The 27,258-nt window shown below is 52.7% G+C and overlaps 1 protein-coding gene across 1 annotated transcript; it reads left to right on the top strand.

Annotated features, from left to right (window-relative positions):
• The first annotated feature begins 369 nt into the window (after positions 1 to 369).
• On the top strand, positions 370 to 27,258 carry CD6 (CD6 molecule). Its single transcript, XM_050956169.1, has 13 exons — positions 370 to 595; positions 15,190 to 15,267; positions 16,148 to 16,504; positions 17,150 to 17,458; positions 18,007 to 18,306; positions 18,739 to 18,807; positions 19,462 to 19,602; positions 20,504 to 20,623; positions 22,249 to 22,353; positions 23,002 to 23,127; positions 23,500 to 23,661; positions 24,236 to 24,337; positions 25,866 to 27,258. Exons 1-13 carry the CDS (start codon positions 373 to 375, stop codon positions 25,961 to 25,963), a joined length of 2,190 nt encoding a protein of 729 aa, XP_050812126.1. The 5' UTR covers positions 370 to 372; the 3' UTR covers positions 25,964 to 27,258.

The following is a 27,258-nucleotide window of genomic DNA, read 5'->3' on the forward strand; positions in this document are numbered from 1 at the left end:
CTGACAAGCAGCCTGTAAGGGAGTCCCTGGGCATCCCGGGGCCAATCCAGACACATAATCTGGGCGCAGGGTCTTTGGGGATCCTAGTTCAAATTCTGGGCATGGGTCTTTGGGGATGCTGGTGCGAATCTTGGTGCACAGCCTGTGTGGGGAATCCCTGGGGATCCAGACTGATCCTGACATGTGGTCTGGGTATTAGGTCCCTGCGAATCCTGGGGTCAGCTCCTGACACGCGGCCTGCAACCCATTTCCACTAGCTAGTTTTGCTTTTGCCCGGCCCAATTGCTTTCAGGCTTGCTGTACTTTGCAGAGGTGTCGGCCGCCGCTGCTGCCTTTCAGCACCAGGCTGGGGGCTCCTTCCCCACCCCTGAGATGCTGAGTTGGCTTCCTGGAGACTGCAACCACAAGCCAGAAAACAAGAGCGAGAGATTCTTGTGTGGGAGCCACACAGCAGATAGAGAGAGAGCGAAGGAGTCTGGTTTTGGCCCTCCCTTCCCAGCTTACAATGCAATCACGCTGCAGCCTGTGCCAGTGACAGCGATGGACATGCTGTGGGTATCCCTGTTGGCTGTTTTCCTGATGGCGCCCAGACAAGGTACCCAGCCCTCTCTCCATCCCCCCTTCATTCCCTTCTCTCTGGGCCAGGATCCCCGTGGGTTGAGCCTCTCGGCCGAGCTCTCCAGTCAAAGCACTGTTGTAGGATCCAGCCCTTCCTCTCAGCCTTCTGCATTGCACACTCTCTGGACCAGGCCCTCAGCTGGGTTAGGTCTGGGGACTGAAGTCTTCCCTTCTCCCACATCATGGGCACAGCGGGGAGAAGGTCTCTAAGCTGCCGTCAGGTGGGCAAGATGCGAGGCCCCATCTCTTCTTCTTCACCCACTTCCTCATCCCCTCCGCCCCCTCCCAGGACACATGGCATGCTGCAGAGCCAGCCCTCTCATCCCTTCCCAGCAAACACCCCAGCAAGGGCTGGTAGGAGGGAAGAGACCTGGTCGGGGACGTTCTGTTCTCTCCCGCCTGCAGAAATGCTGTCCAGCCCAGCTTAGCGTGTTACTTAACCCTGACCCGTGTAGGGCAGCCAGTCCAGATAAGCTCCTGTCCCGCCCCCATTCCTGGAGACAGAGCTGGGATAGGGAAGAGTGACCATGGGGTCCTGAGGTGAAACGGGGGGGATCCGTCTGGCACAGAGGGAGGTGAGACTGAATGTAGAGCCATGCCAGAGAGGCTAAGAGCCCGGGCATGGTTACCCGGGCAGAGGGACAGGCTTGGAGTGGGGATTGCCAGAGAGATGTGGCTCTAGAAATGACCGTTCTTATGCAGAGGGACACTTTCCAGAGGACTCGGGCAAGGTGCAGAGGTGTTACGTTAGTGCTATGCTCTGCTGTGGGGGTCTCCCTATCAATATCAGAGCAGCCCCGGGAACAGCCATCGCCCTTTCTTCTCCAGACACCACCTAAGCTTAGAACAGCAGCCCCCCCCCTTCCCCGTAGCGCAATCCAGTGAGGACAAGGCACCTGAGCGATTTCTACTGGGGGTCCCAGTGCAGAGCTGATTGCTTCAGGGAAGCCCTTCCTGCTCCCACACATTGCAGTCCCTTTGGGCATCCTTCAGGCCGAGAGGATGAAGGGTTTTCCAGATGAAGGGCCAGGCACGCAGCTGATGTAAATCAGCATAGCTCTATCGAAGAGCTGGCACCACGGCCATTTACGCTAGCTGGGGATCTGGCCCCTAATTAAATTAATCAAAGCACCATATAGCACCAGCGTCATCATTTATTGTTCACCCAGCCCCACAAATGCGTGTGGCACTTTATACAAAACAGATCTCCGCCCAACCAGCATATAAATCCGCTTGTTCTGACTGTTATTATTGACTGACCTATTATTGTGGTACCGTTTGTTTCCTGTGTAACTGTGACAGCTGCCACGGCCTGTTTATTTCTCAATCGGTTTCTTGGCTGCTCGCTGCAGCCCTGTGTGTAATTGGGGGCATGGTGCCTTTTCTTAGAGCAGTCTCCTCTTAAAGTGATCTGCAGGCAGGGCCCTGGGAAATGAATGTTGATGATGATTTTATGTGAAATGAAATTTATTTTTTTTGGACGGGGGGCAGAGGGAGAGTCTCATCTGACTTCTCAGTGAGACGATTTCCATTTCACAACCTACTCCCCTCTTGCCCCATCACAACTGCTGCTGGTTGTCCCCCTCGGTCAGTAGGGAGAGACCTAGGATGGAAAGAAGCCTGGACTTCCATAGCCCTAAAGATCAGCACTGAGCCCTATTGCTGGTCTCTACAGCCATCCTTCCTGAACCTTCATAACTAGACAAATTCAGTCTCCAGGACTGTCCATTTAGAGCCTTTTCCCAGCACTGAATTCACAATTAATTAATTATTATTAATAGCCCAACTTTAACCCCCACCCCAGATCACCATGTGCCTGTTGAGTTCTGTCCTTTATTCTTAATCACTTAATCACTGGAGACCATTCAGAAGAAAACAATGCGGGAAATTGTTGCTAGAATCCAGTCCTATTGTTATTTCTTAACTATCCTGCAATGGCTTTATTGATGCAGTAAAGTCTCAAGGGACCAAATCCTCTTACGGTGTAAACTGATCTCACTCCATTGAGTGTGTTGATTTACACCTGCTAAGGATCAAGCTCGTTATACTGTCTCAGCAAAGCTATGATCGGATATTTAAGAACTAATAATAGGACTCAGTTCTGGCAACACTTCCCTCATTATTTTCTTCTGATCATCCGTTTCCATGAAATCATCTCAGAGTAAGAACCTGCTGGCCATGTCTGACCTATTGACTTTGGCGCACTCGATGAAGGTATCCCGATGTAAACATGGCATCACTCATTTAACAAAATCAATACATCAACAATTGGATTAATAAGCGCTTCGGGGCAGGGATATTCGTCATATAAAACTCCTGCGCTGTGGAAAAGATTAGCAGCAATAATACTTGCTCTCTTTCCTCAAATCATTATTAAACTAAATATGACACCGTGAGATTAACGCCAGACGTGATGTCCATTTTAGTCATTTGTAGAAAAATCACCTACCCTCTCCTGTTTCTGTGTAATTGATGTTGTTGAGTTGGGTATTATATTTGGCAAGAGAAGGATTAATTCTATCTTTTAAATGCATTTTATATCCCTAACAACATACACTTGGTAACACGCAGGGCTAGGTTTTTATGGTGTTTAAGCACCTAATTCCCATGGACCTTAGCCTTATTACATCCTCTTCAAAGTGCTTAGAAACAATGACTAATAACAAATATCATATTATAAAACAATACTATGTAGCTATATTTCAATATATATTGGTCTATATGGAAAGGCTCTTGCATTCTGGAATACAGTTAGTACATAATGCATTTTCTGCACAATCTCTCAAATTAACAGCAGGTTATAGAAACCTCTTGAAGTCAACAGTTGTACCAGGGATCCAGTTTTTCTTTGACCTTTACATGCAATAGCTTGCTGTTCTTGACGATTGCGTTATGAAAACGTTCCCTCTAATCCGTCCATTGGTGCCATCTTAGCACGAGAGCAGAAATATGTCACCATATTATACAGAAGGTGCTGAATGCTGAATGTGTTCCTCTGGCTGACAGTTAGGGTGACCAGATGTCCCGATTTTATAGGGACAGTCCCAATTTTTGAGTCTTTTTCTTATATAGGCTCCTATTACCCCCCACCCCTGTCCTGATTTTTGACATTTGCTGTTTGGTTACCCTAATGACAGTTACAGGGAAGGTGGATTAAATATGTATATATGGCTCTCATCACCATAGCATCTGGATACTTCACTATCATTAATATATTTATTCCCACAGACACCTCAGGAAGTAGGGATGTGCTATTGTACCCATTTTGCAGAGGGGAATGGAGAGTCAAAGTGACCTATTCCAGGTTATTGAGGGAGCTTGTGGCAGAATAAGAAATTGAACCAGTGTTTCTTAAGTCACAGGCTAGTAGCCTAAGCCCTGGGCCATCCTGACATGGGTAACATGGAGTGGTAATAAGGGGATAAGTATCAGATCAGATTTGCTGTGTGCATTCCATTTCAGACACTGGGCATGGGCAGGCAATTCTTCTGCGTTGTGTTCTTTCCCTGGCCAAAGAAAACCCTTTCATTCCCCGTCGCAGTGGAATTACCCTGACTTTAGCCATCAACCTACATCCCCTGCAGTGAGGAGGTAGAATAATTAATTCAGACAGCGTAGAATTTCTAGTGATAAACATCAAAGCATTCACAGGCAGAGAGTCTGCAGCTCAGCCAGACTGTCTTCTCCCTGCTAAAAACCCTCCATAAAATGCTCGGTTGGTATATGTTATATCAACAAAGATCCTGGGAAAGCCAGCAAGGTTAGAGTGAAGGAAACAAAACTAAAATGATACAAGGCCCCAGGGGCATAGCTTACCCAGAGGGAATGAGATAAGAGTGTTTAGCCTAAAATAAAGCGATGTTAACAATGAGATCTATTAAGCTGTGGCATTGCCTCCCAGGGGGAAGTCCTGTTGCTTGGAATAATTGGAGTGAACAGAGCACTCAGGGAAGCAGAGGCTAGTCCTGTGCTGTCTAGAAATGGATGAAGTGACCTGATTTTTTAAAACCAGCCTTGCTGGTGGCGCTGTCAGTTTTTCATGCACCATCAGTTGCAGGCACGAATTAGAGCAGCTGCCTGCAAACCAAAAGGCAACTGGGCATCCTCCTGCCATTTTCTAAGGGCACAGTCTGTCGGCATCGGTGTATTTAATAATTAGGTGCGCAAGGGCTCTTCCATCTCTGATTCTGACAGCTGCAGAAGTGGCTGCTACATACTCTGTTTTTGGGCACCCAGCTGGGCGCCTCTTAGGCCTGTTGTTTGGAACTGTTGAGCCCAGACGACCCTTGGAGCTATGGCGGCTAAGACACAGCCTTACACTGGGCACTCAGTGTCAGTGGCTGCTTTTGAAATTTTGTGTCTATGGGCCAGATCGTCAGCTGGTATGAACTGAACTTTGCTTGAGGGGTAACTGCAAAGTCGAACAGATCTCGCCTGCAGCAGGCAATTTCCTGCTCGCTAGCCTAGCTTTTGCTTTGCTGTGTTTGGTCCCGTCTCACCTGGTTACAACCAAAGCCCCTGCTTGCATCCCAGGGTTCCGCTGTCCCGGCATTCACCCCATTGCTCCAGAATCACGGCTGGCATTTAAAAAGAAGAGTGTTTCTAACCCTTCAAGTCATGAGAATAACACCAGCGATGGGAACTGAGTGTCACCAGTGCTGAAATTCCTGCCTGAGGGTACGTCTACACTGCAAAAAAAGACCCGAGGCAACTGACTCAGGCTCACAGGGCTCAACACTACATGGTCAACTGATTTGGAATTATGCTTCAGGGCTAAAAATTGGCATGTGGACATTCCCGCTTGGGCTGGAATCCAGGCTCTGAAACCCAGAGAGGAGGGAGGTTCTCAAAGCCTGGGATGCAGCCCGAAGTGGAACATTTACACTGCAATTTTTAGCCCCCTAACGTGAGACCAACTCAGTTGACCTGAGCTCTGAGACTTGTGGCTGCTGGGGTTTTTTGCAGTGTGACGTACTCACTACAGTTACTGCACAGATGGACATTACTGTCTGGTATCCTTTTAGTTCTTCTATCAGTCTGCTTTTGCCAGTCAGTTTCCTTGCTTGACAGTATCTCTTGGGATTCTCTATGGCTGGTGATTGATCCCCTCCACTGCTCTGTCATCTGAGGCTACTGGCAACAGCTTAAGTCAGAACTAAAGACTGGATGGCTCTGGAGAAAAGAAACGGCATATGAAGGCTTTACCTGAGTGTACCGAGAGCCTGAAAAAATAGCTCTGCGAGGTGTGAGCTGCCCTGTCCTTCTCAGCCCGGCCTTGGGGATTCTGGAGTTCAGCATTTCCTCTGTGCTGTCGGCCATTTTGTTGCAGCCATGCACCCGGCATTTTGTTTTCTGGCTCCCTGACCAGCTGGGACCTGCCAGCAGCTACCTGTTGCTCGGCAGCTCTCCCAACAAGGGGGAATTAACTGGGTGACAGGATGGGATCCATGGAGCCAAGCAGCAGGGGGTCAGAGATCCAGAGTCCAGGAGTAGCCAGGGAGAGGGGCAGCCAGAAGTATAGGTCAGAGACCATGATGTCTCTCTGTGTGGGGGCAGGGAATGGGAACCCCAGGTGTCCCATGGTGGTCGACTACATTAATATTGCTGCAGGGCACAGAGGTTGTTGCCACAGGTTCTGGTCCTTTTGTGTGAGGAGCAAATGTGACACTGATTATACCCCCCTGGATCCATGTCCGAAATGCCTCTCCTCCTGGAAACCCGTCGGCAGACAGAGCTGGGTCTTTGCACCTGATGCTGGGTAGGATGGGAGTCAGAGGAGGGAGTGGATAACCTAGGCAGTCTCTGACTGATGTGGGCCACTGGGGTAACCCCCTCTGTGCTTGGTCAGCTGGTTAGTTGCACTGCCCAGCTGACCTCACCATTCTAAAGTCTGTTTTGCTTTTATAGCCGTAGCTGCAATGTCTCCTTTCTCAATGGCAGGCCGTAACTCCTTGTCTTAGCACAGCTGACTTCTGGAAGCAATCTCTCCCACTCCCTCATCTCCCATCCACGGGACCCCTTGTCCATCCTTCCAAACTCTTATCGCGTCATTAGCCCATATCTAAGACAATGTCCCTGAACAGGGGGGCCAGGCTACACAGGACTGTGCCACTACCCCATTTGGGACTGTCACCCGAGGGCGTTTTAAATGAGGGGCGCCTGGCTGCCCAGTTCACTCTTCAGCCCTGGCTGCGGTGGCACGAGGAGCTTGCATCGCTTACTGACATGTTTGTGTCACTGGGTTATTGTAGCCACTCTCCCTGATGAGTGACTCACTGGGTTAGTGCTTGTGATTCCCCGAGGAGGAGGACTAAACTGAACTCACTGGAGAGTCTCACTCTGCTTCCCAGCAGGGGCTCCAGTGTGGTTCCAGAATGTGTCTGTAGCCTGGTGCACAAATTGCCTTGTGTGGATGCAATCCATGCAGCCCCCATGCTGGGTTATTGGAGCCCCTCCATGTGGCTTTGCCTGCGTGGGCCAGAGCTGCAGCTGGTGTAAACCAAAGAAAGCTGATGCACACCAGCGGAAGATGAGGCCCCTAAATACCTTGGGAGTTTGGTTGATGCGAATTAGGAACCTAAATACCTGTTTTCTTTGTCCTCCCCCTGGCAAACACACTCTGAGCATGAAGGGCAATTCAGTCACAACGAACCAGGCACCAATTCTGCAAACACTTAGGCACTCGCTTAACTTTAAGCTTGTGAGTTGTCCCATGTTTAATGTGAAGCCCATACCTAAGTGTTTGTGGGATCAGGGCCTGTGGCGTGTCAGTTATTTGATCACTTTTATTACACAGGGCAGTAGAGCAGAGAAAATGCAAGGAACCCCAACACCTAGTCTATATAGTGATGGTCCAAGTGTAGCTATCTGCATGCCAGGGCAGCTTACCACCAGATGCAGAGGTTCTCCGCCTGTGAGACACCCTCCGGAAGTGGGTCATGGTCCATCCTAACTGGGTTGGGGCTAGAACTGAGTGGAAAATTCTGATTTTGACAAAAGATGGATGAGTGCTGGTCGGAAAATGGAGACACTGTCCCTGCTTGGAAATTTTCAACAGTTCGATGAAAGACGGAAGAAAGTCATCCATGGATTCCCCCTTCCCCAACATCTCTAGTGGCATTTAAGTGAAAGGAATTGACAACCTAACGAATATATGTAAGGTCAGATCCTCAGATGGTTTTCACCAACTTCAACAGAGCTATGCATATCAACACCACAACAGAGGATCTGACCCAATGTGCCTCGTCGACATGAATAAATTCAGGCCAGAATTTAGAAGGTTTCTGACCATCAGAGGGGTATTGTTCGGAACAGCCTCCCCATTGGAGTTGTGGGGGCAAACCTCTTAATTCATTTTAAGAGAGAGATGGCCTAATGTATGAGTGTGATTGTTTGACAGGGTTGCCTGTGGTTGAGGGGACTGGGCTCCAGAGCTCCGGCTCTCACTTCAGTTTATGTCTTTTCCTACTAAAACTCATGCTTCAGGGTTTCAGCCAGCCACCTACAGGGGACAGAAAGGATCCCACCACAGTGTGTTCTGGAAGGTTTTGTATCTCCTTCCTCTGAAGCATTTGGGATGGTCATAGCTGGAGATGGAACGTTGGGTTCAGAGAGATATGAGCTGTGGCACCTACCATTCTCTCTCTCAAGTGCATGGCTGGCTCGTGCTTGCTCATGTGCTCAGGGTCTGACTGATCACCACCTGTGGGTTTGGGAATGAGTCTTCCTCCAGGTCAGATTGGCAGTGATGTGGAGATTTCAACTTCTTCTGCAACACGTGGGTGGGGGTCACTTGCCAGGATTATCTGGGTGTATCTCACTTCATCATTTCCCTGCCACTGCGGGGGCCTTGGACACTGGGGCACCTTGGTCCTTCCTATTCTCTGCCTGTGGCACATAACAGTCTAGTCTCCGGTGAGCTGTAAGACTTTGGTCCAATTCCAGTTGCTGGGTTTAATGTGCAAGTGGTAGGGGTGATGGTGGCTTGTGATCCACAGGAGGACAGACTAGATAATCTGGTGGTCCCTTCTGGCCTTAAACTCTATGGTTCTAGTGAGGTTGTCAGTTCTCATGATTTGATTGCCAGTCTTGCAAAATTAGTTGTTTTTCTTCAACTCTGAGCTCCTAGAGTCATGTTATTTGGGGAGAATCTCAGCTTTCATTCCAAAATAAGTTGCTAATGCTCACAGTTGAGGAGAAAAGCTTGAAAATGTGACCAAAAATTAATAAATGAGATAGCAAATCTAGAGAACCTAAAATGGATTTTTTTTTGAATCTCATGATTTTTATGCCAATTTCATGATGTGTGTGGGGAGGTGTTAATTTTTGAACACTTGCATTGGCCATGCTGCACCTATGGTTTGGTTAAAATCCAAGTCACAATCACTTTTGAAACACGGATTAATTTTCAGCTGTTTGGTGGGTCACAGATGCCGACCTCCCAAAAAAAAAATTTAATTTAGAGTTGCTGGTCTGGCATATCGAACAGGGACTGGATATCCAGAGTTCTTGATTCTGAACTCTGCCACTAATCTCTATGAGTCCTTGAGCAAGTCATTTAATCTCTGAACCTCTGTGTGCTCACCCATAAGAGTCAACTTCTACAGATGCTCCTGGCCCTACTCCCTCCCACCCTAAGTAAGACCCCTATTTGCCCCTGAATTGTGGAGCAGGTGGTTCTTTGCCACTGGGGGTTTCAGCACACTAGATAACTCTCCTAGCTTCTCCTTTAGGGCAAGTTCTGGCTTCTTTGCCTTGTCTGAACAGCACAGAGAAAAGGCCAGGGATCTGGCTCACAGCGTTCTAAACTGCTTGAGATGATAGTGCCACCATAAGCCAAAAATCATGAGGAGGAGTGGAGAGGTTATTTTACCTTTGTACTTAGTACTGGTGTGACCACTGCTGGAATGCTGTGCCCAGTTCATGTATCCACAATTCAAGAAGGATGTTGAAAAATTGGAGACAGTTCAGGGAAGAGCCACGAGAATGATTTAAGGATTAAAAAACATGCCTTACAGTGATACATTCAAGGAGCTCAATCTATTTAACTTAACAAAGAGAAGGTTAACAGGTGACTTGATCACAGTCTATAACAACAAATATTTAATAACAGACTCTTCAGTCTAGCAGAGAAAGCTAGAACACGGTCCAATGGCTGGAATTTGAAGCTTGGTAAATTGAGACTAGAACTAAGATGTTAATTTTTAACAGTGAGAGTAATTAACCATTGGAACAATTTACCAAGGGTCATGGTGGATTCTCCAGCACTGACAATTCTTTAGTCTAGGTTGGTTGTTTTGCTAAAAACTCTGCTCTAGGAATGATTTTGGGGAAGTTCTATGGCCTGTGTTACACAGGAGGTCGGACTAGACCATCATATTGGTCCCTTCTGGCCTTGGAGTCTACGAATCTATGAAATTTTCCCATGGAAAACTTTGATTTTTGTCAAAAAATGGAAAAATGGGTTTCGGCCAAAAAATAACAGTTTTCTGATGAAAAAATATTTTTTTTTTTAAAAAAAGGAAAGCAGAGACTTTCCATGCACACACAAATTAATCAGTCAGAAACCAAGATTTCCATTTGAAAAACATTTCGGTGGAAAATTTTCAATCGTCTGCAATAATAATAATAAATTATCATAATAATAATACAAAAATCTCAAAGCAATACACTAGCCTTAAGTGAAAAGGGTTATAGATGTGAGGCTAATGATGATAATGATCTGTTAGCTCCATGGGGCATATGCTGTAAACACGTCCACCCCTGCAGATGTTCGTCTGTGTGTGTCTATTTCGCTGACTTTTCTCTGGCAGTCATCAGATCCAAGCACATCATGAACATTAATGAATTAAGATCCCTTTTTTTCCATTCCCTGGACCTCTGTTTAGTCCACATCCCGCCTCCCACATCTGATCATGGGTCAAAGCCAAGCCGTGGTTTTTCTATGCCTGGCCCTGCTCCAGCTCCTGTAGATTCCTCTCAAAAGGGAGCCACTGTCTGTGCCTAGCTGATCTGTCACACAGAGCTCGAGGGGCCGTTATGCAGAGATGCAGGTGCAGAGAGATGAAGGCTTTGGAGAACTGAGGTGATATGGGGGAGGGCAGGGAAGTCAGCAGGAAACAGGATCCACTCTGGGCTGTGCTGCTAAGCTACAGAAAACAGGTAGCGTCTCATAGACTTACTCATGCTGAGTAGCACCTGTCTGCAGTCCTGTGGGCCAGATCCCCAGCTGATGCAAAGCTGTGTCACTCCATGGGAGTCAGTGGGCCAGATCCCAGCTGGTGCAAATGCTCCTTCAGTCCTCAGACTCTGCTGAGACGCCTTTCAGCACAAGGAGAAGCAGAATGGTCTGAATGAAAGCCCAGGCTTGGGAGTCAGGCTCGCTTGCAGTCAGGCCTTGGAATGATGGTCCTATGCTCGCTGGAGTCAATGGAAAGGCTCCCACTGACTGTAGTGAGCTTTGGAACGGGCCTTTAACCTCTCCACGCTTGTCTTCACGGCACAGTCAAAGTTCCCCTGAGCCAATGGCTCATCAGCCTGACCCAGTTAAAGCATGTCAATTTCACACACAAAGGAGTGATCACATCCAATTACCTTTGGCTGCCTTAACCCAATGGGCCAACCACCCATTTTGCAGCTCGGTGAACCGGAGGTGGCCTCTTGGAGTGAGATCAAGTGAGACTCGAACCCACATCCTTCAGGGTTGTAATCAAGCGCCTTAACCACTCAGTCTTGGCTTCTCTTAATTATTAACCAGTTAGTTAATTAGTGAGTTTATGTTCTTGTACCTGGCCTCCTGCCTGGGGATAATGACACTCATCTTAGCACGTGGAAGGACTTTATGCATTTGCGTTCTTAAAGATCTCTGCGTGATGAAAGTCCTAGCAAGGGAAAGTCTTGTTACGGGTGGGAATAACAAGGAGGGAAAGAAAATGAAAGACCCAGTACCCCCAGAATAAGCTAAGTGGAGCTGAAAAGAGAGATCAGTCGTCCCCAGCTATGAGGATTCAGGAAATTCTTGTGTGTGCAATGAATCGTCAGGCCTGGCGTGCGGAGAAAAAGAAGGCCAAGAATAGTTGTGCGCTCTATTTCCAAATTCTGCCCAAAGGGACACAGACAGACGAAGCCAATGCAAGGTCTCGGTTCCTCATCAGCGGAATCAGAACAATTTCCCGAGTCGCTGCCGTCTTTGTCCTCCTCTCCCCCCTGAGGTGAGGCACTAGGAGAGCCCTGCTTTTGTTTTAATTCTCAGAGATGTATTGGTGCTCACTCCCCTTTGCCGTGTGTGCACGCAACCCCCTGTTGAGTGCAGAGCCTTTCCCTGGAGGCAGGAGCAGATTCTGTTCCGTGCTGCAGAGTCAACTCAGAGAGGTCGGGAATCTCAAAGATTCAGAGATGATCATTTCCGCCTGGGTCGCTCGGGCTGCATTTGTGCAGGAACGATTCTTGTTCTATACAGGGCTGTTGAGTGAATGCAGTTCATGCCTTGCTGCCAGGAAACTCACTGCGTGATGCCAGGAAGCTGTATAATACGTTGCTGTTAGTTTTTGTGTTCTGTATCACCATTGTGTTCCTGCCCTGAAGAACTGACAGACTAGATGGGGAAAGGAAGGTTTTTATCCTCGTATTCCATCCTTTCTTCTCTAATAACAGTGTTCCTTAGAATGGTTTTCAGTGTCCTGAGCGCTGGTTTCCCAGAGCCTTTATCGTTAGTATGGTGGGGGAAGGAAGCACTTTCAGCTAAGAGATGATGCAGTGGAGAGTTACAAGAAAGCTGGCAGCAGATGCAAAGAAGAAGGCTCTCACTCTGAGATTGTGGGAGAGAAAATGAGGCATCCTGAACAGAGAGAACAAGCAGGGAAATGAAGCTACAGAATGTGGATGCAATTTAGAAATAAGGAAGATAACTTTGGCCCCGATTTTTAAACAAACAGAGTGCCAGAGCATTGAGATGGGAGAAAGGGGTAGAGGAACATAATTAAAATGCTAGAAATCAGGGAGAAGTCCTTCACAGGAAACTGAGTGTAATAGCAATAGATGCCAAACAGGAAGGCACGGACTGGATTTCCAGTCAGTGTGAAGATGGATTATTTCCCATAAACCCCAGAGCTCACCCACTACTTCATCTCCCTGGTACTTTTGCATCCTTTAAAGTCTAAACCCAGTTTGTCAGAAGGATTGTCTGAGGCAGAACAGCATCTGCAGTGCTGCTTGCTAGGATGAAATGATTTGAGGAGTGGGTCTCCATCCTCATGCTCCAGGGCACACACTGGTGACCAGCAGGGGTCAGGAACATAACTGGGTGAAATTATTCATCAGCAACTTTTTCTGGCATACAATGAAAATTCGGTAACTCCAAAACCTTTCATGAGTTCATGTTATTTTCACCAAATTGTTTTCAGTCAGGAAAAAAGTACGTTTTAAAAATTCAGAGAAAATTGAAACATTTCAATTTTGTGGTTCAAAATGACTTTTTCTTCCAACTTTCCTTTAATTTTATGTTTTTGAAAAAATATCAAAACCATTTGTAAATGATGCAGACATTTCATTCTACCCCAAACTGGCATTGTGTAAATCAAGATTGGATTATTTTTATTAATTATTATTACTATTATTATTATTATTTTATTTTAAATGCTCTAGGAATTATTTTAGGGCAGTTCTCTGGCCTGCATTACACAGGAGGTCAGACTAGATAATCATTGTGGTCTCCTCTGGCCTTGGAATCTATGAATCTATGAAAAATAGTTCTGTGTGAACACTTCGATTTGCAGAATATTTTTATTTTTGGTTCCAATTGAATCAACTCCCTTCCCGCCACCCCCTGCACCCAATTATTCAGAATTTCCAGCAAATCAAAAAATCCATTATTTGCCCACATCTGATTAAGAAGGCCCCTCCCTCCATGCTATAATTATTGTTATTTTGATTATTATTTGTGTTACCAGCACATAGGGGCCCTAATCATAGACCAGGTACCCATTGTGGTAGGTGCAGTACAAACAGGAGCAGGTGGACACTATCAGAGGTGGGGCAGCAAAAACAGATAACAAGGAGATGCTCTGCAGATCAGGAAATAGTCTGAAAAGGAAAGACTCTACCAGATTGTCTGTCATTGCATCGTCATAAAGTGGGCTGTTATGCTGATGGGATATTGACAGTTGCAGTTATTCCTCATGTTGCTTTCTTGCTGTGCAAGGCCCTTTCCAGACATGGCATGATCCCAACTCCAGAAAGCTTACAACTGAAATGGACAAAATTCAAATGGTTGGAGTGGATGGAGGAATGAAGGGATGGAATATCAAAGCAAAGGATTGGGTCCTGATGCCCTTACTCCCACTGGGACACTCTTGGTTCTACACGTTGTCAATGGGCCATCCAAGGTATGGCTCAGTGAGAATAAAGGGTACCACAGCCTGGTCTGAGATGTGGGGGTTGACAGGAGGTTTGCTAGAGCTGATATAGGGAGGAATCCCATTGTCCATTCACATGAACAGGTTTGTTTATGGTGAGATCACACCGGGAGCTCAGTCAAAGGGTGATGAGAGGAGTGAGGAGGATGGTGAGTGAGGGATGGGGCCAAAGGGAGAGGACTGGGAAGGGGGATTTGAAGGAGACCTTGGCTGCTGGGTGCATTGGAAAGGAGGAGGCTGTCCCAGCTGGAGGGAGCTATAAGGGGAAAGGGATGCCATGCCAAGTCCTCGTCTGGTGTGAATCATGACTGCTCTAGCGAAGTCCATGGCACTACGTTGATTTACACTGGCTTGGTGCCATCGGAGCGCAAGGGCAGAGGTGTAGATGTGTGGGCTGTGTCAGCACAGGGCTCGCTGTAGCATTTCTCAGGGAAGCCACATCGACCGACGTTTAGTGACTGAGTCTTTTCCGGGAGCTGGTTGCCATGTCACTACCCCTGTACCCCGGCCTGTGCCATTCGACTGCCGTGACTTTCCCAGCAGCTCAGAGCCTCAGTTGGGCTTTGTTGTTTTTTTCACCAACTCCCTACAACACATGCACAGAGGTGAGCCCTAACCAAGCTAACTCCCGTTACCAAGCTAAAGGATAGCCCAGGACTGACTTCATTAGCTTCAGAGAGCTCTGCTCTAGTGGAGCTTGGGAGCTTATCCATAGTTCTATGGAGTTTAGGAGCTCCTCAGGTGATCTGATCCCCATGTTCATCTGACGGCTTCAGATGTCCTCCAAGACCTTCAGCTAAAGGGGACTCATCAGACTGATGGATTCCGCCACAGTATTATCGGATCTTGATGTGTTTGGTTGTGTGGGACCTTCACATCTAACAAGAAAGAAACGATCAGCCTCTGAAAACATACATCAACATAGCTAAGACAGCGTTAGATCAATGGAAGAATTCTTCCATCAACCCAGCTATCACCTCTCCGGTAGGTGGATTAACTATAGCGACGGGAGAACCCTCCCACTGGCGTAGTGAGTGTTTACTCTAAAGCACTATGGTTGTGTATACCCTCAGACTGGCTCCACATTTGCAGCAATCTATTCTATCGCACTTGATTCTGTCTGTCCAGCCCATTCTAATAGTTTCCATGTTTGTTCCAGTCCAGGCAAATGCAACATCTTCTGCCATCCCCTGGAACATCACGCATAGTGGACATGGAAACACGTCTGCAGAGCCAGGTGAGGACACAGCGGGCAGGCTGGGGGAAGCCTCCTTTTGTTCAGTGTGTCCCTCTCCATATGGAAAGGACAGGACTTGGGGCAGCAGACAACAAGGGGCGGGGTCCTTACTCAAGGTGATAGACACAAAGATTCTGTAGTCTCCTGGATCTCTAGCACCCAGGCTGGGTCTGCCAAAGGAGAGATTGCTGACTCCATCATAGCGAGGAGATGGAGCAAAAGCTGTGATGGGTGAGCGGCTTCAGCAGCACTGGGAGATGGGGGTGCCCAAGTTAGGACATGCAGTAGCACAGTGACCCCCCTGATATTAAGGGAAAGCGGGGAGGTGAGGGTACCCAGGTTATGCATGACAGCCACCCAGCACTCCTTGTGCCTCGGTGGGTCTCCTCATTGCTGAGACCAGCTGGCCTGTAGGCGTAGCTCAGAGTTGTTTTTTTGAGGTCACCGTGGGGCGCTCACGCACTCATCTGTGACATTTGGGTTGAAGAGGAAGGAAGCAGCGTGGGCGGCAGCGTGTGGTGCACCTATCCCACCTGTAAAGAATTCAGTATCGCTTGTAAAGGGTGCGGGGTTAGTCATGTGGCTTAGTCCAGCCAACACCCTCTGCCGGAGCTGGGGATTTTTGCACCAGCTTCCACAGCGCTGCCCCATACCAGGCCCTTATGGGCTCCACGCCCAGCCCTTATGGGCTTCCCCCTTGCACTGCCTCACACCCAGCCTTTATGCCCCCCCGAGCGCTGCCCCATGCCTTTATGGGCAGCCAGCCCTCTGTCCCCCCCCCATTATAGGCAGCCACCCCGCTATGCAGGATCCCATATGGCTCTGACCCATCTTGCCCATCCCATGGATTATCTCTGAAATAACATGTGCTGCCCTGCAGGCCCCTCAGGAGAGGGATCCGTCCGTTTGGTGAATGGCAGCAGCCGCTGCAGTGGTGCCGTGGAGGTCCATCATCGTGGGCGGTGGATGCCAGTCTGCCAGGAAATGTGGGACAAGGAGGCCTCCCACGTGGTCTGCAGACAGCTGCACTGTGGGGAGGCAAAGGAGACAGCAGCTGAACCCACCCCCAGCCTTGTGTGCCCGCCCAGGTCAACACCCACAAAGGAAGCCACTCTGTCCTTTCAGAACCTCTGCCCTTCCCTGCACATCCACTGTGCGGGTCTGGAGAGCACTTGGAAGCAGTGCAATGTGTCAGAGCTGTGCTGTAAAGGGAAGCTGGCCAGCGTCACCTGCACAGGTAAGAAACAGATCCATCCCGTGTCTTGCAGAGCCCCGGTTAGCCATCAGCAGCTTCCAATGGGAAACCATCCATGCATGCTGGCTGCTCTCCTCTCACTGCTGCTGCCCTATCCCCATCAGCCATCCATACTCCATGGTGAGGCCAGTCCATCTCTCCCTGCCCATTGGCCAAACCCCAGCCCTCCTAGCTGCCGGTTTCTGGCCCATGAGGGAGTCTTGCCCCTCCACACCTTTCAGGTTAGAAAATTGAGGGGGCCAGCAGGTCCTTCCGCCTGTGAGCTCCATTGCAGCATGAGTGAGGTGAGTGCCCCTGAATGCTACGCTCCTGATATATAATTAAATGGCTGATGGAGCTGAGACCAGATCCATCCACCCATTCACTGAAACCAGCTCCCTGGATCCATCCATCCACCTCCGCATTCATTGACACCAGCTCCATCCATCCATCTATTGACACCAGCTCCATCCATCCATCCCCATACATAACCTATGATCCACTGAGAGCAGATCCATCCTCTATACACACCTCTTCATCCATCCATCCATCCTTTCTCTTTCTCCTTCTCTGTGCCTATCTCTCTCTCTGCCATTCCCAGAACCCCTCTCTGAGCTGTGCTCACTCCCACTTTGCCCTCTCTGCCAGGTTCCCATTCTGTGCGCCTGGTTGGCGGGGGAAGTTGCTGTGAGGGCCGTGTGGAAGTCGAGGCGGACGGTGTATGGGGCACAGTGTGTGACGACGCCTGGGACCTGGATGATGCCGGGGTGGTATGTCAGCAGCTGAAATGCGGCTGGGCCATCCAGGCTCCAGTGGCCTCCTCCTTCCACAAAGGGATGGGACCCATCCACCTGGATGAGGTGAGCTGTGCTGGGAACGAATCCCAACTGTGGGACTGTCCGGCTAAGAGGAGCCATGACTGCGGCCACAAGGAAGATGCTGGTGTGGTGTGCTCAGGTCTGTTCCTCTATCCGGAAGAGTGCACTTGTCCTTCTGTCTGTCTGGTGGAACATTACTGTCCATCTCTGTCCAGTGGAGGATTCCTGTCTGTCTGATGGAGAGCATCAGTCTGTCCACATGTCCATCTGAAGGAGTGCTCCTGTCTGTCTGTCAATCCACTGGAGAGCTCTTGTCTGTCTGTCTGTATGGTAGAATGCTCCTGTCTATCTGTGTGTCCATTGGAGAGCTCCTGTCTGTCTGTCAGAATACTCTTGTGTGTTTGTCCATCCAGTGGAGAGGGCCTCTCTGTCTGCCCACTACAGCACTCCTGTATGTCCATCTATCTGGTGGATTGTTCCTGTCTCTCTCTGTCTGGGATGGGCAGTGAAATTAGACTCTGGCAGCTTGGGGAAGAGGTAAATCCCTCCTGCCTCCAGCAGGCTCCAGATGTAGCAGGGTCTAAACTTCCATCGTGGGCAGCAACTTAATGTCTGTGTTGCATCAGAGTGGGGACCCCAGGCTGTTCCCTCTTTGCTGACCTGCTGCCCCTCCCCATTCCCGCACAGAGCACCAGAAGTGGCGCCTGTCGGGGGGCAAGGATGCCTGCGCCGGCCGCGTAGAAGTTTATTACCGGGGCGTGTGGAACACGGTGTGCGACGGGATCTGGTATGAGGAGGAGATGGGCGTGCTGTGCCGGTGGTTGGGGTGCAGCCCCTCTGGCAAGAAGCTGAGCTTCAACTACACACAAGAGGGCAGGATGAGCTACCTGTGCTCAGGGACCGAGGCCTCACTGTCCTGGTGCCAATGGCACTACAACAACTCTAATCTGTGCCACCAGTCCCAGGCTGCCGGCGTGATCTGCAACGGTAATGCTGCCTCATCACATACTGAACTCCCACCCAGACAGGCCCAAGCAGGGATCGAACCAGCAACTCTCAGGAGAAAAAAAACACACACTGCTAAGGCTTGAGCTAGAAAGAACAGAGTCACATTGCATTGTAATCTTTGAGACCGAGAGGGAGACATGTCCATACGTATGCCAGCGGCGCAGCAGGAAAGGGAGAAGAAAGCAGACATGAGGGGCGATAGAGGGGATGGATGGGGCAGTAGGACGGGGCAAAAGAGGTGGATGTGGGGGGTGATCCAGGGGACATGAGCAGGGTGGTAGGAGAGGGGAGGGAAGGAGGCGATCCAGGGTACGGGTGAGGTGATGAGAGAGGGGAGGGTCTCCACCCCAGAATGGGTCTGGCCCTCCAGCTTGCTGACTGTTCTTCTCCCTCTGTCTGTGGTGCCCCCAGGCTCACTGGGCTTGCTGAACATGTCTGACGTGCTCCCCACGCAGATGACGACTCCAGACTCCAGGAGAAGTGAGTGTCTGGGGGGCAGACCCTCCCCGCCCTCCTGCAGTGCCTCTCTCCGGATCCGAGGCAAGCTCTCCCCCACTGGAGCAGGAGGGGATGTTTGCCAGCCCTGCCTGTAGTGCATACCTCTCCCGGATCATTGCACCATGGGCAGCTTTCTTCTGGCGGCACCCATTCCCCAGAGGGGACAGCTAAAGAGGCCTCCGTCCCCTCAGCAGGATCCCCCCCAAGAGCCGGGAACTTGGCTTTGAGCTCCTCCTGTGTTCCTGCTGTCAGGGCACCAGGCGTTCTGCCCCACCCAGCACCCCCACCCCAGGCAGAGCCCTACACGGCATGCACTCTGAGACCTCCCCCCGCTACGGCAGAGCCGGCAAGGTCAGGGCTGCAGGGAGAGCTTCAAGGAGCTGGCCCTTCCACCCCCCTGTGACCTCCCCCATGCCAAGTTTGGGGAGCTAGGAAAGGGCTCATGAGTCAGCCCATGGCCTGCCTCAGAGAGCTTCCAAGCTAGGGGCCTGCACGATGCTGGGAACACCCCTGACATCAGCAGGGATGGAGCCCTATGCCAGGCCCTAGTGACAGTTCCCCTGTGTCGTGTGCCTCTCTGACTGTCTGTCTGTCCATCTGTCTGTCCCTCCCTCTCTCCCGCCACCCCATTGCCAGACACAGCTGAGCCACTGTGCTGGGAAGCCAAGGCCCTCTCGAACTGGACTCTCCTCCTCCTCTGTGTCGTCCTGGGCCTTCTCCTCTTGGTCACCGTGCTGGCCTTCACCGCCGCCCTTCTGAGGATGAGGAGGAAACACGGTATCTTTGCTGCTTGGGGCTTTGTCAGAGTGAGACTGGGCACTTGCGGGGCCAGGCAGAGCCATGGCCTGCTGTGAAGAGCCATCAGACAGGCCCTTCTGCATGGGGGAGTGACATCACGGGGGCTGCAGTGGGCCAAAGCACGGGTCCAGGGTGGGGCCATTGGCAGTACCTAGCAATGGGGTGACAGAAACAGGGCCAGATCCCTCGTTGGTGTCAATCGGTCATAACTCCATTGGTGTCCATGCACTGGTGTCAATTGGCTGTAGCTCCATTGGAATCAGTGGAGCTGCTCTGATCTACACCAGGATCTGGCCCTGGTTACCCACTCAGGGGCTCAGGATTGGTTCGCTGTGGTTGCTGTCCTGTCCCTGAATGCACAGGCAGCTCGCAAGGTGCCACGCATGCTCTGCAGAACAGTTCCCCAGAGCAATGGCAGCCTGCAGCATGAAAGGGGGAGCGAGCCCAGCAGGGCCGGCTCCAGGCCCCAGCATGCCAAACGCGTGCTTGGAGCGGCATGCCACAGGGGGCGCTCTGCCGGTTGCCGGGAGGGCGGCAGACGGCTCCGGTGGACCTCCCATAGGCATGCCTGTGGAGAGTCCGCTGGTCCCACGGCTCCGGTGGAGCATCTGCAGGCACGCCTGCGGGAGGTCCACTGGAGCTGCGGGACCGGCGAGCGGCAGAGCGCTCCCCACGGCGTGCCGCCGTGCTTGGGGCGGTGAAATGGCTAGAGCCGGCCCTGGAGCCCAGCACCAGAGCATAGGGCTAGATGGGACTGGCGGGGCATGCAGGACTAGTGCGGATCACCTCCCAGCCTAGGGTGGGCCCTGGCCTGGCTGTGCCAGGCCCTGTATGGCCTCACAGAGCAACCCGTCTCCTTTCTCTCCCTCTCTGTTTGCAGCCCACGCAGTGTCCTCTTCCTCATTAGCCACCCCAGTCCTGGTGAATCATAGTGCGCAGGGCCCAGAGACGCCTGCAGGGGGTGCCAATGACTACAGGAAAGCCCCCTCCAAAGCAGAAGGTATCAGCTGTTGCTTGGCCTGCCCCCACTGCCCCTCCTCCACAACCAACCTCTTTGCCCCCCACCTCCTCCATACCCTACTTCTCTGCCCCCACCCCACCTTCCCCTCTCCTCGCAGACCCTCCCATACACTCTGCCCCTCTCCCTCTGCTTCTCTGCCTGCCTCCCCTTCCCCTCCCATACTCCCTGCTCCTCTCCCAACACCCCTCCCTGCCTACCCCACATCCTGATTCTCCCCTACAACCTGACTTTCTCTGCCCCTCCCCTACACCACACCTCTCTCTGCTCCCTGCCTCTCAGCCCTTCCTGGTAGGGTTGTCAACTTTTTAATTGCACAAAATTGAACACCCTAGCCCCGCCCCTTCCCTGAGGCCCCTCCCCCATGCATTACATTTCCCCCTCGCTTGGTGGCTTCCCCCACCCTCAGTCACTTTCACTGGGCTGGGGCAGGGGATTGAGGTGAAGGAGGGGGTGAGGGCTCTTAATGGGGGTGTGGGCTCTGGGGTGGAGCCAGAAATGAGGGGTTCAGGGTATGGGATGGAGCTCCAGGATGGGGCAGGGAGTTGGGATGTGGGAGGGTGAGGGCTCTGTGCTGGGCGGTGCTGGCTCTGGGGTTGGGCAGAGGATGAGGAGTTTGGTTGCAGGAGGGGGCTCCAGGCTGGGAGGGTGGGGCCGAGGGATTTGGAGTGTGGGAGGGGGCTGCGGGTTGAGGCAGGGGTTTGGGGTGCAGGAGAGGGTGAGGGCTATGTGGTGGGGCCAGGGATGAGGGGTTCAGGGTGAGGGGGGGCTCTGGGCTGGGGCAGAGGGTTGGAGTGTGGGGGTGGATGAGGGCTTTGGGTTGTGGGTGCAGGCTCTCGTGTGCAGCAGGGGGCTCCGGGTTTGGGAGGTGTCAGGATTGCGGCATGGGCTTACCTCAGGCAGCTCCTGGTCAGGGCACAGCAGGGCTAAGGCAGGCTAGTCCCTACCTGTCTTAGGGCACTGCATTGTGCCCTGGAAGCAACCAGCAGATCCGGGTCTCAGGTGGGCAGAGTAGGAGGCTTCACAGCTCGCACTGCTCTCATCCATAGGCACCGCCCCTACAACTTCCATTGGCCAGTTCCCAGCCAATGGGAGTGCGGAGCCAGTGCTCGGGCAGTGCGTGAAGCCCTGTAGCCACCCCGCTTAGGAGCCGGACCTGCTGGCTGCTTCCGGGACACAGCAGAGTGCCCCAGAACAGGTAGGGACTAATCTGCCTTAGCACTGCCAACCGGGCTTTTAACTGCCCAGTTGGCAGTGCTGACCAGAGCCACCAAGGTCACCTGGTTGAAAATCAGACATCTGGTCACCCTATTTCCTGGCCACCGTCTCCCATCCTGGCTGAGTATTCGACTCACAGGCTCCCGATCCTTGGTCCATGGGGCACTTGCTGGTGGGCCAGGAGAGCTGACTGCTTACATGGCACCGGCCCCATCCCAGCACTGTTCCCAGTTGCTCCATTACACCCGAAGGCACTGAGGGCTCTGCGCTGGGAGCAATGGCTGTGTGGCCCCAGGGGGTTCTAGGAGGGCAGGCAGGCACTGCCCCACACTTGGCAAGCCCTGGTCCAGACAGGTCCCCTGGTAACCATTCCTTTCATGCCCCCCTAGCAGAGCCGCTGGCCGTGCCTGCTCCTGGCTCCGAGGACTCCGATTCCGACTATGAACACTATGATTTCAGCAGCAAGCCACCTGTGGCACTCTCCACCTTCTACAGTGAGCGACCCCCCCACCTGCACCATGAGGGCTCTTCGCAGCCTGGGGCTTCTGCCTCCCCACGGGGCCCTGCCTTCCCTCACACTGCCCTGTACTAGACGGGCTGCCTCCGCACACACAGCTCTGCCAATGCCCCCCATCCCAACCCGCAGGCACCGCTGCTCCAGCCCTGGGCTTCCCCCCACCCCCCAGATCTGCCAATGCTTCCCCATCCTGACCTGCAGCCCCTGCTGTCCCAGCCCTGAGATACCCACTCCACAGCTCTGCCAGTGCGCTTCCATCCTGATCCACAGCCCTTCTGCCCCAGCCTTGGGATCTCCACCCCACAGCTCCCCCAGAGCCCCTCAATCCTGACTAACAAGGATTGGGGACAGGGATGTATGGGGGTCGGGTCAGAGAGGGATCCGGGGGTGGGTGGGTAGCGGTCACAGGGGTTGGTTGGAGTCAGGAGGATTGCGGGGTCAGTGGGTACAGGGGTTGATTGGGCTCAGAGGGGCTCCAGGGATCAGGGAGTATGGGGTTGGCTGGGGTCGAGGGGAACTGGGGGAGGTCAGGTCAAGGGGTACTGTTAGTGGTGATCTGCCAGCTCACCCTGCTGTGATGCTGGGCCAGGCAAGGTTTGCTGGAACCCTTTGCCTCTGGTTGCAGATTCGCTTCGGCACCGAGCAGCGGACGAGACCCTCCCCGCGGGCGGCTTCCCCCCAGCACCTGGCCAGGAGGTGCTGAATGAGGGCCCGCAGCCCTGGGGCCAGCCACAGCAAAGGCCCTACGAGGGTGAGAGCTGGTGCTAATGACTGGGCGAGTGACAGAGATGGGAAGCACAGTACCAGGAACGGGGGCCCAAAGCCCCAGCTCCCCTGGTGTTCGCCTATCTGTCCTCAGTCCCCATCTGTCTGTCTATTCCAGCACATGGGGTGGAGCAGAGTTTGTGCTGATAGGCCCTCACTGGGGCAGAGCAAGGGTAGGCCATTTCCCAGCTCTCCCCACACCCCTGGCACTGGGGCTAGATCAGGCAGTGCTGCAAACCCTCCATCTAGCCAAGGGATTCTCTGTAGATTTGTAGCCCTTCTGGGTGGGGCAGGCTCGGGCATTGCCAGCACTGGCTGGTAGAAGGCTGCGCTGACGGAGAGGCCACTTCTCTTGCAGAGCCCCCTGCTGAGTCCAGCTCATCCTCAGAGGACAACTACTACAATAGCGGCAACACCAGGCAGCAACAGTGGGGCAACCCAGCCCCTCCTCCCACCAGCTGCTTCTTAATGCCAGCACCTCCTCCCCATGGCAACAGCGGCTCCCAGCTCTCCTTCCAAGGTTAGCAAGATGGACCAGCACCCGCTGGCTCTGATGGCCGGTGGGACCATCTCTGAGCATTGGCCCTTGAGGAGCAACCTCCCAGCACGTCCTCTCCTGCCCCAGGAGAGGGAAGGGGAGGGAAGTCTGGGCTGGACCCAAGGTTCAAGGCTGGAGAATCCAACCCCTTGTGTTTTTGGAAGGGAAAATCATCCCAGGAGCAATGATTCTGCCCCAACCTGCCCAGCAAGGCCTCCAAGTGCGCTGGGCCCTGGCCATCCCTCACAATCTCCACAGAGTAAGGCCTCCATGGACCCTCCAGTCTTTTCTCTGTGCATCGGTGGGACAGGGAAAGGTCATCCATGGGCCATTAAGTCTCTGACAATGCCCTGACCTGCGGGGCGGGGAACCTCGTCTCTGGGGATATCAGGGCTGATGACCTGGTCTGGACTGAGATAGCTGATGGGAGGCAACCTTTGTCCCCTTCCTGCTGGATTCCCAGTATGGATAGTCACTCCATCTCCCCTAACAGGAGCCTGGAAATGCTCCTCACCTTCTGCACCAGAAGGGTGAGCATGTCCGGGGTTGTCTCCAGCAGGGCCCGATGGAGCCGACAGCTCCAGCACCTCATCCGGAGAATGGTATGAAAACTTCCACAGCACAGCACACCAGGGAGACCAGCCGGGGAACATGCCGGGTGAGGAGAGCAGAGAATGGAGGGAGCATGGGGAGGGAGCTGCAGACCTACTGCTTGGGGAGCAGGCAGTGGCCCTGTGTTCCCAACAGTGCTGAGCCTAATTATGGGGGCTCATGGGAGATAAACTGATTCAGATCAGGTTACAGTCCACTCAGAAAGACAGAGAAAGAGACTGTAAAAGGGGAATGGGAAAGGGAATGGCTAGAGATCAATGGGGGATGGGAGATGGAAAAAGAGAGAGAGAGTGAGTAACCAAGGGAGGGAGAGATGCATGACTATGGGGATGGAGGGAGGGGTGAGAGGTGGTTGTGGGGAGGGAGGGAAGGAGGGAGGATGAGAGGTGGTTGTGGGAGTGGAGGGAGGGAGGGATGAGAGGTGGCTGTGGGGAGAGCGGGAAGGATGAGAGGTGGCTGTGGGGATGCAAGGAAGCAGGGATGATTGGTGGCTGTGGGGATATAGGGAGGAATGAGATGTGGCTGTGGGGATAGAGGGAGGGAGGAGAGGTGGTTGTGGGGGTGGAGGGAAGGAGGGCTGAGAGGGGGCTGAGGGGATAGAGAGAGGGAGGAGAAGTGGCTGTGGGGGTGGAGGGAAGGAGGGATGAGAGGTGGCTGTGGGAGTGGAGGGAAGGAGGGACGAGAGGTGGCTGTGGGGAGGGACAGAGGGAGAGAGGGTTGGGAGGAAGCTGTGGGAATGGAGGAGGGAAGGATGAGAGGTGGCTGTGGGGAGGTAGGGAAGGATGAGAGGTGGCTGTGGGGATGGATGGAGGGAGGGATGTGAGGTGGCTGTGGGGATAGAGGGAGGGAAGGATGAGAGGTGACTCGGAGTGAAGGGAGGGAGGGGTGAGAGATGGCTGTGGGGATGGAGGAGGCAGGGATGAGAGGTGGCTGTGGGGAGGGAGGGATGAGAGATGGCTCTGGGGATGCAGGGATGGAGGGATGAGAGGTGGCTGGGAGGAGGGAGGGAGGGAGGAATGAGAGGTGGATGTGGAGATGCAGGAAGGGAAGGATGGGAGGTGGCTCTGGGGATGGAGGAGGGAGGGATGAGAGGTAGCAGTGGGGATGCAGGGAAGGAGGGATGAGAAGTGGCTGTGGGGATGGAGGAGGGAGGGATGAGAGGTAGCTGTGGGGAGGGAGGAGGGAGGAATGAGAGGTGGCTTTGGGAGGGAGGGAGGCAGGGAGAGATGAGAGGTGGCTGTGAGTGTGGAGGGAGGGAGGAATGAGAGGTAGCTATGGGGATAGAAGGAGGGAGGGATGAAATGTAGCTGTGGGGAGGTAGGAGGGAGGGATGAGAGGTGGCTGTGGGGAGGTAGAAGGGAGGGATGAGAGGTGGCTGTGGGTATTGAAGGAGGGAGGGATGAGAGGTGGCTTTGGGGAGGGAAGGAGGGAGGGATGAGAGGTGGCTGTGGGGAGGTAGGAGGGAGGGATGAGAGGTGGCTGTGGGGAGGGAGGGAGGGAAGGATGAGAGGTGGCTGTGGGAATGGAAGGAGGCAGGGATGAACTATGGGAGTTGACGGGATCCGTTATTTCAGAGTGGCCGGCTCTCTCCCAGCCGTTGGGGAGCTGTGAGCCTGGGAGAGACGACTCGGAAGGCAGCGATTACGATGATGTCCAAGGCCTGGCGTACTAGGGCAGGGGCGTCACTGCAAATCTGTGCCTCCAACCTGCCCTCCTGCCTTCAACACAGTGACAGCAAATCAGTGGGTGATACCTGACCCCTCACGTCGTTGCCCTGAATGTGTTTGATTAGCACAAGGTCAAGCATGGGGGGAAGATTTGTCAGCAGGTCCCAGAGCCAGCCCTGGACTAACCAGTATTTCCCAGTGCAGACCCTGTGGCTCTGGAAGGGGCTGCACTCCTCTACCAACTGACAGCTCTGACCCTGAGAAATCCACTGAGACTTCCCAAGAACATCCCCTTCCCAGCCCATGTTCTCCGCTAATGCCCAGCTAGCCCTGACCACTCAGGCCCATAAGTGAACCCCCAGTGTTTGGGGTGTGTCTGGAACTCCATCCTCAGTGCTCAGGATACAGGCCAAGCTCTCCAGGATGGCTGCCAGGGCCATAAGCTCTATTCCCAGCCCGGAAAGGGGCTTGGACACATGATGATGGGAGCAGCACAGAGACCTAGCTGGAGCCCTAGGGATGGTAAGCTGGAGGTCAGAAGTCCTAGGGAAGCAGCCAGACTGCTTGGCTCCCTTTCCAACAGTGACTTAGGGGGCTGGGTTCAATCCTTGGTATGTAGATTCCCCATGGCAATAACCAGTCCCCAGTGATTAGCCTGCAGACAGGAACTAGGGTGCTCAGATTCAATGCACAGGAGGTAGCTCCTCCCTCAGGCCTTTGGCTTCATCCCCACTGGGCAGAAGCAGCTAGGAGGGGATATTCCATAGCTGGGTTCCAGCAATGGCTATCTCCTGTTGGGAGAGGGTCTGTACATCACAGGCCAAGCTGCCTATGAGATCCAAGCCCCTGACTTTGAGGGGAAGGTCAGCCTGTGGTTGAGGCAGTGCCTGACACTCAGGAGGGCTGGTTTGCATTCCCGGCCTTGCTGCTACCTCACTATTGGAGTGCGGCCAAGTCACCTCCCCTGTCCCTCAGTTTCCCTGTTGGAGATGGGGATCATGGTGCCCCGTGCAAGTCTGCATTAATGGAACGGCTTTGAGATCCTGAGATCTGAAGAACTGTGGGTGATGGATGAGGCCATGGAAGATGGTTCTTCCCTCTCCCCCAAGCAAGGGGCTGCTTGCAGTGCCAGCGGATTCATAGCTGCTGCCCATGCTGTACCCACCTGCAAAGCTGTCACTGGAGAGAAAAGGCTGGCTCCAACCTTCTAGGAAGGCTAAGGCTTTTAGGGATTTTTTTTCCCTTGGAAAGTGTAGGTGAAAACGGAAAAAAAAAATATTTCATTGACATTTTTCCCTGA

This window comes from Gopherus flavomarginatus, chromosome 5, assembly GCF_025201925.1.
Source record: "Gopherus flavomarginatus isolate rGopFla2 chromosome 5, rGopFla2.mat.asm, whole genome shotgun sequence".
Lineage (NCBI taxonomy): Eukaryota > Metazoa > Chordata > Testudines > Testudinidae > Gopherus > Gopherus flavomarginatus.